The sequence below is a fragment of the Amphiprion ocellaris genome, chromosome 20 (assembly GCF_022539595.1).
Source record: "Amphiprion ocellaris isolate individual 3 ecotype Okinawa chromosome 20, ASM2253959v1, whole genome shotgun sequence".
NCBI classification, from domain to species: domain Eukaryota; kingdom Metazoa; phylum Chordata; class Actinopteri; family Pomacentridae; genus Amphiprion; species Amphiprion ocellaris.
Genome location: NC_072785.1, coordinates 6,519,228 through 6,532,303, shown reverse-complemented (window position 1 = coordinate 6,532,303; position 13,076 = coordinate 6,519,228). Strand labels below are relative to the sequence as shown.

The window sequence follows — 13,076 nt, the reverse complement described above, 5'->3', positions numbered from 1 at the left end:
GCACATTATTTTACATTTTTGTCTGTCTGATCACATCACTTCTAAAAAATAAATCAGACATTACAAACACTTACTCAGTACGTGAGTAGTCTTTTCACCAAATACTTTTTTACTCTTACTTGAGTAATTTTTTGGATGACTACTTTTTACTTCTACTTGAGTGATATTCTTTTGAAGTAACGTTACTCTGACTTGAGTACAGTTTTTGGCTATTTCACCCACCTCTGATATTTGCCATCACAGTAGCAGCAATGGGCTTCCATACAACAGTCCACAGAAAAAAAGGAACTAGCCTATTATCAGTTAATTTAATGAACTTCATTTTCCAGAATGTAAACAAATCTAAATGCCCACATTCTGCATCCATGGCAATGTAATACTTCATGTATACTGTGAACGTTTGCATTTGTTTACACAAAAAGATTTTGCCAAATAATGATCAGAATGAATCATCATGATGCCCACACCTTCCTCCTAAAACGCAAAGGATGGCGCTACCCGAGGTAACGTGGGAGCTTTTGTTGCGAATTTTAAAAATATATTACGTTGAGTGAGCGCACACACAGCCACAGTAAAGGCTACGTCGTTGCAATGCCCATGCCTTCCTCTGTTACCCGCAGTATGCGGGGACTCGGGGGTGAAAGTTCACCAGCATGGCTCTCACGTATCAGTTGACAATATGGCCAAGTTGGACATAAGAAGCGGCTTGAATTCAAAGTAAAAAAGCAAGACATCAGGAGGAAAAAATCAACATGACGAGCGACAGGGTTTCATCGCTGGGCGCAGAGGAGGACGACACAGCTCTGGCATACTATGACGACGACGATCTAGAGGCATTTTCAGTCGCCGGTCTGGGCTGTGAGGACGGAGGTAGGGGATATTTCTGCTGCTCGGGAAGCTCACACAGCAGCTAGGAGCGAGGGGAAACTATACTTTCACAACTCTGCTTTGCTTACGTTTGAAGAGACTCACTGTTGTGAACTGCACTCAGTTGTAGCTACTAGCCGGTCCTGTGGTTATCTAGCTAACTCCAGTTTTCTGTTCAACCCAATATTCATTTTGCATCAGTTAGAAGTTTTATGGGCAGTTTTATGACGATTCAAGCTACAGTGGTGTGGCTGAGCGCATTTCAAGTTTGACATCTTCACGCCTATGGAGGCCGATAAGTGACTTTATTTAAATGATAACTTAAAGTTGAAAATAAAAATATAATTTGGTAATTGTAGTTTAATTTGCTGAGTTATATGAGTAGCAATTAAAATGAAAATGCAATAATTTAAGTAGCCTTTTTTTCACATTGTTGCATGGGCATGCTAAAACTACATTGCAATTGAAATTGAAAAAGCTGTTTGATTATATTTGATTAATATGATTTATATTATTTGAAGTCATACCTTGCTGTACAGAGGATTTTGTTCAAATTTTAAATGTTGAACAGAAAATGAAAATACAAAATAGTCAGTGTAATCATATTTAGCAATATTAAAGTCAAGATTTAAGTGAGAAATACAATTGTAAAGTCCATGTACACCACAACATTATGAACATTGACAGGTGAGGTGAATAACTTTGATCATCTTGTTATAATGCAATGTTCTGCTGGGAAACCTTGAGTCCTGGCATTAATGTCGATGTTTGACCTGCAACACCCACCTAAACATTGCAGGTCAAGCAACCCCCTAATGCCTCACCCTCCATGGCAACAGCAGTCCTTCAGGCCAGTTTCCACCCTCAGCAGGACAATACACCTCAACACACCACAGAAACGGCTCAGGAGTGGTCCGGGGCACATAACAGAGCTCAGGTGTTCATCCGGGTTCCACACTTCACAGATTCAAATCTTATTGAGCAACTATGGGATGTGGCAGTATATGCCTGGTCTAGGTAGGTTCCACCCTGCAACCCAAAAGACCCATAGAATTCACTGCCACCATCCTGGTGTCACAGGACATCCCCACAGGTCCTGTGTCCATGCCCTACTGGGTCATAGGATTTTTAGCAGCATAAAGGGGAGCAAAACAATATTAGGCAGGTGGTCATAATGTTTTGCCTGATCGGTGGATATCATGACACTGAAACTCTTGAGTTTCCAATGACTCCTATAGCTCTGAATTTTCTAAGATGGAATCATTGAAATACATGTGTGTGTTACAAAAACAAACAACCTCACAACATTCTTCTTTTTCTTTCATAGACTTGTTATAGGTCTTCTGAAAACATGACAAAATCTGTTGAGACAAAAATAGACATACAGCCACTTGAATTATCAGTTTTGGTGATACAGAAAGCTGTGTTTATCAGACTACCTTAGTGTCATGATATCTTAGCTTTTTTTTTTTTAATACTGACAAATCAAAGAAAAGATGGTTTTACCTTAGCTGACATGTTTCAACTGCAACTGCATTTGAAACATGAGGTAATCTTATCCATAGTAATCGTAATAGTCTTCATAGCCGTAATAATCAGGAGGGTAAGAATAACCCCCCCCCGCCCGCCTCATCCTCTACCTCTTGTGGGTGGTGGCATATGGGGAGGCCCGTATTATCAAGTGACCGGTCACCTGATAAAAAAGGACACGTCAGCACACGTCAGATGACGCTCTGAAGAAGACTGCAGTTGCAGTTGAAACATGTCAGCTAAGGTAAAACCATCTTTCTTTGATTTGTCGATATAAAAGAAACGTTATCCTATGATAGTTAACGACAAAATGAACATCATCTAAAAAAAAAAAAAAAAAAATCTTAGCTTTTTGCCAGTGAGTATGATTGACTACAGCTTCTGACTCCTGTCAGATAATTTAAATAGAGCCTATCTGAAATGCCCATGAGACTCAGCCACAAACACTACAGTGGGGAAATCTATCAAGCTCAGCAAAAATCTGAAAAAGCAAATTATTGACTTGAACCAGTCAGGAAAGTCGCTTAAGTGAAGGAGTCATTTCAATGCAGCTTCAGATCCCAAAATCATCTATGCAAACAATTGTTTGTATGTAGAAAATGCATGGCACAGGTTGCGTCATGCACTGCTGCGTTGCTGCTGATCACATGGACAAAGAAAAGGCCTTCTAGAGGAAAGTTCAGTGGTCAACAATTGAGCTGTTTGACTACCGTGATTTGAAATATGTTTCGAAGAGAGAATGTGAAGCCCTTAAACTACAAGAATGCCAAACCTACCTAGAACAAAAGTGGTGGTAGTATTCTGCTCTGAAACTGTTTTACTGCCAGTGGAACTGGTGCTTTACACAAAATAAATGGGGTAATGGAGAAGCAGGATTACCTCCATATTCTTCAGGAACACCGAAAATCCTCAGCCAGATGGTTGGGTCTTTTATACAGTTGGGTGTTCCAACAAATCAATGACTCAAACACACATCAAATGCAATAAAGTCCTGACTAAAACCTCATCAAGAGCCTGTAGGCTGTGATGATGAAACAAGTCCATGTCAGAAAGCCAACAAAGTTAGTTGTACTTCACCAATTCTGTCAAGAGGAGTGGTCTCTTGGTTTAACCAAATATGAGTATTGTTTTTTGTATATTTTGACCCAGCATATTGTCATATTTTCAGAAGACCTATTATAAATCCATGAAAGAACTGAAGTGCATGATTTTATTTTTTCTTTTGTTATTGTGTGGTCTTGTGTCTTAATTATTCCATCTTAGAAAATTCAGAGTAATACGAGTCACTGAAAACTTAAGATCACGATGATACAAATGGTCTTTAGTGCATGTAAACTTCTCTTTGCAACTGTACTTGCTGAAAAGGGCAGAATGATAATATATGTGAAACTATATTAACTGTCACTGATAAACTGTGACTGTGCATGTGACAGCTCCCCTGTTTGAGATAAAGAAATTCCCATTGTGATTTGATGTTGGATACTGACTGATCCTTTCTCCATGTTGGAGACAATTTAGAATTACGAGTAATCAATGAAGTTACTCCTGTTATTCCACATGCCTAAATGTTTGTGGCTGTCGGTTTTTGGAGCTGCCCGTAGAGATCCTGCTGCTGTCTAATGCTAACCCTAACCCTAACCCTAATGCAGGTATTTAATACACTCAGTAAAAAAAATAAAATGTAATCCATACAGCTGGAAGCAATTAACAAAACTTTCACTCCTGTTAGAATTTTTTAAAACCTGGATTACATTTGTTAATGGTGAATCTCCTTAATCTGTTAGTCTCTATCTCAACTACAGTAAAGTTTTATTTTCACTGACATTTGTCAGGGGTTAGGGTTAGTGCACAAGAAAGATGGATCACATCTAACCCTAGATGCACAGCTGCTTGTTGTAGCTGTCTTTTACAGAGGGGAAGTATCAAAAGTATTTGTTTTGTTTTCTGGGAGATATGTATGTCAATCATTATCAGTGAAGTTACTGTTTGGATGAAAAATTGTGCTGACATTGAAAGTCCACAACTTTCACGTCCCCAGAATGTGGGTTCCAATTTCCAGCTCAAAACACTGCAAATATGATTGATTGTTATATGGAAGCTTTAAATTTGATTCCAAAAGAGCATGGTGACATGTAAATGCAAAATACTGAGGACTTGCAATTGAATGTTGTCCAATTAAGAGCAGGTTAAGTCTTTGAAAATAAAATGTTAAATTCCATTTGCATTCTCATTTGATGATGGTCCTATAGGCACCCAAATTGAAATGTGAATTCCAAATTAAATTATTGTATTTTCATTTTAATTGCTAACTAACTTTTCTAATGCAGACATTTGCTTAAAGTTATGCATTTGTTGAATTTCCATTTTAATTTTTAAGAGTAACTTATCATTAATATAAATTTTCCCATACGATTCCATAGTTTTGAATTAGGGATGTCCCAAGCAGATCTCAGTGATTTGGGCCGATCACTGCATTTTTTTTTTACCTGTTTGATATTGGCTTTGTTGAGCACCTGATGCTGTGTGCACTTCTGCTCATACAGGTGCTGAAAAGGGAGAGCACTATTCTTTTTCGTTGCCATTGTCGTCTTGTTTTTGTCTGATTGGGGTTGTTCAGCTTTTAGAGGTGCGTTACCGGCACCCAATGGATTGGAATGCAGAAGGAGAGCACAATTTGTAACACAATGCAGATAAGATGCCTACAGTGTGTAAATATTTTCAATTGGGTAAAGAAGGCAATTCAGCAGGAATTCTAATAATAATAACAACGGTACGTGTCCACAGCATCCATCGTTTTTTTTTCTCGCATCCCATTCATTGTCTATGTGAAACACGTCATTACATGCTGGTTGCATTGCGATGTGTTTCGAGCTACGTTGTGGTGCATTGCCCTGGAGCTGCACACAGCTCATTTGCATGAAGTAGACTTGACTTCTACGTCATGAAAATGAGGCATGGGGAGCAGAGGTCTGCCGTCTCACAAAACTTTCATAAAACGCAGAAACTAGCTGTCATTGAACTTAAATGAGGACAGACTCAGCAACTGCACAGCCTATTTCTAACCACAAATATTTTCAGAAATGCTGAACTGTTTGCGACTGAGCTACCATGTTAGTATGGCACCTCTATGAGACTGAAGCTAAAGATATAGCTTCTATGTTATGTGACCACCTAGTGGCCTGAAGGTGACACGCCCACCAAGCGGTCAATATTTAGATGCGGTGCATTACACAATGTGAATGTCAACAATACTCTTAAAACATTTAAATTTAAAATTTCAATTTAAAACATTTTTACCATTTTTAACACAATGGTTTACAATTTTAACTTTTTTAACACTTTTTTTTAGCCACAGGCTGAAACTTTTAATTTCCTTTTAACTTTTTTTTAATCACTCTGTTTTAAAACCCTAATGTCATGAATTATGTATTTACCACATTTTAACTTTTAACAGACCACAATAGTGTTTCCATTTAACCTGTCATGGACACAGTGTTCACATCATCAGTGTAAAATACAGAATACATGTAAAGCCCTATAGAACACTGAAATCCATCCATCCATCATCTATACTCCGCTTGATCCTCATTAGGGTTGCGGGGGGCTGGAGCCTATCCCAGCTGACCTGGGGCGAAGGCAGGGGACACCCTGGACAGGTCAGAACACTGAAATCGCTTTGAAAAATTTTTGCAGCTCTAAAAACTCCTCCCACCTCTCAATTTCCAGTCACCACGCTCCAGAGGATCTTCTACAAATGGTGATGGCATTTTTTTCAAAAAAACTAATTGGTCAGTAGACAATACATTTACACATATTATCTGTTATCTTGTACATAACCTGCTCTGGAACAAGTTAAGTGTTAGGGTTAGCATAAACTACCATGGTGGTGTGCCTTGCTAAGAAGTCAACCACCTTACTACACAATAAAAAGAGGAAATTATATTGACCTCTTGGAGGAGGGAAGGGACGACATGAGCTCTGTTCAATAACAACAATTCATAAATCTAAAGAGAGATGGAAAGTATAAGGCTGTGGGAAAACATTTCATAATCATTTGCAAATGTTAGATCAATACAATATATGCATTGACAAAGAATATGAGGTCAGAAAATACAACATTTGCCTGATTTAATGGGACTTTGGTATGACCTACGTCTGATTCTGTACTTGTCTGTGAATACAGAGACAGATATTTACATTACTATACACCTCTAAGTCATAACATATTGTGTGTTGCATATCCTATCCATAATACTGGTATATTTTTCAATTTCATGTGGATTTGCTTGAAGATAAAAATGATATTGGGATATTTTGACATATTTACATCATGACAGAAGTGACAATGTTGGCAATAACTGTTGTTGTCATCAGATATTCTGTACACTGGTCAATTTTAGGAAATAGAGCAACTGAGTATTGTGTAAATGGTTTGGTTGTAAAACATGCAAATCACAACAAATGATATGGGTGAAATGGAAATAGCAGAGTAACAGCACAAAAGGAGAACACAACAAAGAATTTATCAGTATTTTGCTTCACTATGTTGAATTTCATTACCACAAAATTGTTCTGCCATATAATGATAATATTGTGGAGCAATATCACCCACCTCTGCTGAAAAAACTTAAAACTTGACTGTTCTCATTGGTGTTTGACTGATATAGGTTTACACATTCAATTGACAGTGCCTTTGTCCCCTTTTTTGCTGTGTAGTTCCGGGCTTCAGTGACTCTCTGAATGGAGATGTCAAACCTCGTATCTTGTTAATGGGCCTGAGAAGGAGTGGGAAGTCCTCCATCCAGAAAGTGGTTTTCCATAAAATGTCACCCAATGAAACTCTGTTCCTGGAGAGTACCAATAAGATCTGCAGGGAGGATGTCTCCAGCAGCTCCTTTGTCAGCTTCCAGATCTGGGACTTCCCTGGCCAGATTGACTTCTTCGACCCAAGCTTCGACTACGAAATGATCTTCATAGGCACAGGAGCTTTAATCTTTGTCATCGACTCACAGGTCAGAACACAAAGAAAAAAATATGTAAACAAATTTAACAAGCAATATAGAAATAATCATTCCTGAATAAAATTAAGAGAGAGAGTGAAAGATTTACAGCTTTTTGTCCTCATGCTAGGATGACTATGTGGAGGCACTGAGTAGATTGCATCTTACAGTGACCAGGGCCTACAAAGTCAACCCAGATATCCACTTTGAGGTATTCATTCACAAAGTGGATGGCTTGTCAGACGACCACAAGATCGAGAAGCAGAGGGACATCCACAAACGTGCAAATGATGACCTTGCAGACACAGGCCTTGAAAGAATACACCTAAGGTGGGCTTTGACAGCAGCTTTTGGAGGATTTTTTGTTTGTCTGAATTAAATACATTCTGTAAAATTTCAAAATTATTGACTGATTATATATTGAGACTTGAATGACAGAATCAAAAATGTATTGTCTCTGAATAATTGCATTATTTTAGAGTTGAACAGTAGAGTAATTCCTCATATGAACAATTCAAAACAACAACTTTAGAAATACTACATTGAAAATGCTGTCCCAAAAGTAGAAACTCGGTGCAACAAAACACCTGTGATTACTGACACACAAGTCAGAAAACCTGTGATCATTGAAGCTAAATTGAGCAGACCTTGTATTTCAAATCAACCAGATTGCATGAGCATCGTTATAAAGTGACCTGTGAATACCAGAACTTTCTCAATTTTGGACTAAGGGGCGAGCTTGTCCGCATGTTTGCATCATGGCTGTGTATAACTTAAAACCTATTAAAATGGGAAAGGACACAGGAAAATTACCAAGATTAGACTTTGTTAAAAAAAACATGTAAAAATATATTGTGAACCTAGCCAGAACCACCTTAGGGAATGCATAACCCCAACAGTGAAGCACAGAGGTAAAAATGTGATATGGCGCTACGTGAGTGGAAAAGGTGTTAGATTACATTTATATAGTCAGGTCCATAAATATTTGGACTTTGACGCAATTATCAGCATTTCGGCAACGTACACCATCACAATAGGTTTGAAATGAATCAATCAGGATGTGCTTTAAGTGCAGACTTTCAGATTTAATTTGAGGGTAGTTACATCAAAATCAGGTGAACAGTGTAGGAATGACAACACATTTTATATGTGCTCTCCACCCTTTTAAGAGACCAAAAGTAATTGGACAGTTGGCTTGTTAGTTGTTCCATGGCCAGGTGTGTGTTATTCCCTCATTATTTCATTTACAAGGAGCAGATAAAAGGTGTAGAGTTAATTTCAAGTATGGTATTTCTGTTTGGAATCTGGTGAGGTCAACTCTCAATATGAAGTCCAAACAACTGTCACTATCAGTAAAGCAAGCCATCATTAGCCTGAAAAATCAAAAAAAACCATCAGAGAGACAGCAAAAACATTAGGTGTGGCCAGATCAACCATTTAATGCATTTTTAAAAAGAAAGAATGCACTGGTGAGTTCAGCGATGCCAGAAGACCTCAAAGACCATGGAAAACAAGTGTGGGGGATGACAGAAGAATCCTTTCTCTGGTCAAGAAAAACCCCTCCACAGCAGTTGACTAGATCAAGAACACTCTCCAGGTGGTAGGCGTTTCTGTGTCAATGTCAACAGTTAAGAGAGGACTTCACCAGAGTAAATACAGAGGGTACACCACAAGACATAAATCATTGGGGAGCCTCAATAACAGGGTGTCCAGAGTAGAGTTTGCCAAAAAAGCATGTATACCGTGTCCCAAAAGTTTGTTCTCCGCAGAAAACAAAAGCTCAAAGACAGAATATAATTAATTTTTTCAGTAACCAGTATTTCCCCCTTTCACTTTGATAGATAGATAGATAGATAGCTTTATTTGTCATTGCACACTTTCATATACAATGAAATTACATTGAGCTGCCCTGCCAATGACAGCTCCGGCTGCTGCGCAGTGCTGCGCGGCGCCTTTCTTCAGGAAAAAAAAAAAAACATGTAGGGATCTGGGTAGGGATAGCAGAGGGTAAAAGAAAAAAAAGGCTCGTTGTATCAAATAAAACCTCCAATTATTGGGAAATTCGATTTGAGAAGGAAACCTAAAAAAAAACAAACCCGCAAACAGGCAAAGCATGACGTCAGACAAGGATAGTTGGGATAAGGATGTGGGGTGGTGGAGAGGGGAGCACCGCACAGTTAGCCGGTTCCTGTGCAGCAAAAATTTCTGCGCACGGATTCCTGGCTCCTGTGTATGGTGAGGAAAGCTTGTGGAGGCGGGGGGGAGGGGGGATATGGGAATGTGTGTGCGAATGTTTAGCTCAGTCCTCAGTTCATGAGTCCGATGTGTGTGTATGCGTGTAGCCCATCTTCTTCCGTCTCAGACCTCCGGTGTCTCAGTTCGCGAGGGTGGGAGCGCGATAAAACAGCAAGGTTGCTATTGAGACGTCCTCGGTTGGCCCGGTCCAAAAGTCAACAGGTGTCCTTGGGACAGTGCGGGGGGGGGTGTAGGAGAGCTATCTCTTGGCCATGAAACTTCCAGAGGAGTTTGTTATTCTTCCAGGGGCACCAGAATGTAATCAGTTATTCTCATGTTTGGGCGGGAGAGAAGTAATTTCACCTTCCCCCTACTGCTCTCAACAATTTTAGACCTCAGGTGTAGCGAATCTCACCCTGATGGCTTCCAATCTGCGACTCAAATCAACAGTCACACCAAGCAAATTGTTCATCTTACGATTGAGTTCGTCATACCGAGAATCGGCAGCCGTGATCCGATCATTTGCATAGACCAGCAGAGTTTGGACGTCGTTTCTGTCTGCGGTCTTCCTGATTTTCCAGAAGCTCAGGCCAGTGAACAAGCCAATTATCAGCAGGCCTGTCATCATAAATCTGAATATATAAGCATCTTCCACATCCTCCACGGATAGGGGTGCCAGGCACATGATCCCCTTCCACTTGCCCCAGGCGTCGATCACGTAACCAGAGGCAAAACTCCCATCCGGGCAGGTAGGCTCCCCTAGGCCTGTGCTCTTTGTGGCGACAATCTTGTCAATTGCGTTGAGAGACCAGTTAATCAATTCCATGATCGGTGTTTCGAAGGTCCAGTGCCAAGCAATCGCTCCAAGTCAGACAGACGAGACGAAGACGAAGAAATGCAGCAAGCAGGGAAACATGAGGGTAGGGAGGAACAGAGATAGCGGAGTGAGGAAAAGTGCGACCGCCTCCTACGAGAGCAGAGAGCTTGCAGTGTTTCAGGCATGGAATGTATGAGGTTCTTGAGTGTGGATGGTTCCATCTTCCCCTACTCATGCACAGCCCTAAAGCTGAGCTGTTTCATGAGGTTCTTGAGTGTGGATGGTTCCATCTTCCCCCACTCCTGCACAGCCCTAAAGCTGAGCTGTTTCATGGGAGTCAGTAGTGAACTGGTAAAGATGCGACGGTTCAGGATTCTCCAACAGTTCTTTATTGGGTTGAAGTCAGGGGAGTTTGGTGGACATTCCTCCCTACACAGAAAGCCAGGGAGAAGCTCAGAACACCATTGCTGAGTCATATTGGCAGTGTGAGCAGGGGCACAATCTTGCATAAATACCAATTCCGAACGTCTGTTAACCATTTTGCATTCAGTCACAGTCCCTGAATTTTTTTCTCCTGTCCAAAACTGGAAGTAATACCTTTTCTAGAATGTTGTTGGTATAATATTGTGCATTAACAGTGGTACCTTGAGGCATAATGTGCAGCTCTAAGAGACATGAAGTGGACATAGACCCCCCCAAACCATACTATGGGCACTGAATTTCACTTGCTTAGAAGACGGTACTTTTTCACGATCATCTGTATAGAAATGGTTGTTTTGACTGTTGGGTGTGGTTAATAAGCAGTGAGGGCATTCATCAGAGAAATTTCAGTTCTCCCAGTCTTTTGGAGTCAGAGTTATGTAATTCTTTGCAAAAGCCAGCCTCTTCTCCTTTTGCAGTTTGGTGAGTCGTGGGGTATGTTGTGAGGCTTTCAGCCCCAATGTTTCCAACAATGCACAGTGCTCATAGAAACAACATCTCCAAGATTTTTTTCAACCTGTGACTGTGTCACCGGCATGAATGGTGTCTTTTACCCTTGACCTTTCTCATCAGATCCTTGCCTCTTGCAGTTAAGCCAGATGGATGATTTTGAAGAATCCTCCTTTGTTGTACCTTTGCCACCTTCTGCACCCAGCAGATACTTCTGCCAAGGACTTGAGCTACCAGTTGACGAGTTTTCCCTGCATTTCCAAAGGCAGTGGCCTGTGCACAAATCTCAGCTTTCCAGTCTTACTCTTGACCATGGTAACATTGCTTCCACAATTTGGTTGTGAGTTTAATGCATTTTGGTCAAACAAGAAATTTATATACTGGGACCTGACAGTTTGAACAGACAAACAACCAAACAGTACCTGATTGACCAGGTGTAACCCGTTTTGGCGACAAACAATCAAACATGTTGTCCAGTGGGTGAACAAACTGTTGGGACACAATGTAAAATAGCCTGTGCAGGAACAACATCCTATGGACAGATGAGAAAAAAATCAACTTGTACCAGAATGTTGGGAAGAGAGAAGTATGGAGAAGGGAAAGAACTGCTCAAGATCCAAAGCATACCACCTCATCAGTGAAGCATGGTGGTGGTAGTAGAATGGCGTGGGTATATATGACTTGCCAATGGAACCGGTTGATATTTATTAATGACGTGACTGCTGACAAAAGCAGCAGGAGGAAATCTGAACTGTTTTGGGCAATATTACCTGCTCATATTCAGTCAAATGCTTCAGAACTCATCGGACAGCGCTTCCCAAAGCATACCACGCGAAAGCAACCAAAGGGTTTTTTTAAGGCAAAGAAGTGGAATGTTCTGCAATGACCAAGTCAATTGCCAGACCTAAATCCAACTGAGCATGCATTTCACTTGCTGAAGACAAAACTGATGGGAAAGTGCCCCAAGAACAAACAGGAACTGAAAACAGCAGCAGTAGAGATCTAGCAGAGCATCACCAGGGACCAAACCCAGCATGTGGTGATGCCTATGGATTCCAGACTTCAAGCTGTCATTGGTTGCAAAAGATTTGCAACCAAATATTAAAAGTGGTAATCTCATTCTGAATTATGTTAGTTTGTCCAGTTAATTTTGGTCCCTTTAAAGGGTGGAGAGCCTATTCACCTGATTTGGATTTAAAAACCCTCAAATTAAAGCTGAAAGTCTGCACCTAAAGCCCATCTTGATTGTTTCATTTCAAATCCATTGTGGTGGTGTACAGAGCATGTTCAAATATTTATAGACCTCACTGTACTATGAATACTTGTGGATTTACCAAAATACTGACTACGAAGAACACTTTCAGTCCGCAGAAGCTTGACAGAAGAGAAATCTTCAAGCATGATAGGTTCACTGCTAAAATTACAGAAGAGTTATTAAAGAAGAAAAAAGGGGACAGTATGTCGCCTGACTTGAATCCTGAATCCAATAAAAGCTGTTGGTGAATTAAATTATGTAACACTAGTTTTTCTTATGTTGAGCAGAATTAGGTATTTCATGAAAAATAAGGATATAAAAGCATAGAAAAAAACATCAGGACTTTTATCTTAATAATGAATACTGGTGTTGCATTGAATTCCCACTGTGGATGTTGATAGGTGACAGAAGGTCAGAGGAGCTGCATTGTGTCTTTGTACAT

General features: G+C 40.1%; 1 protein-coding gene across 3 annotated transcripts in view; it reads left to right on the top strand.

Moving 5' to 3' along the window:
• Positions 1–620: 620 nt before the first annotated feature.
• Positions 621–13,076, top strand: part of rragd (ras-related GTP binding D) — a 35,697-nt gene continuing 23,241 nt past the window's right edge. Inside the window, exons 1-3 of one of the 3 annotated variants that reach the window (XM_055006245.1) lie at positions 621–870; positions 7,114–7,409; positions 7,528–7,727. In XM_055006245.1, coding sequence (XP_054862220.1) covers positions 753–870; positions 7,114–7,409; positions 7,528–7,727 — 614 coding nt within the window. In that variant the 5' untranslated portion in view covers positions 621–752. The remainder of the gene's footprint in view (positions 871–7,113; positions 7,410–7,527; positions 7,728–13,076) is intronic. The other 2 variants (XM_055006246.1, XM_023267117.3) reach the window with 2 other exon arrangements.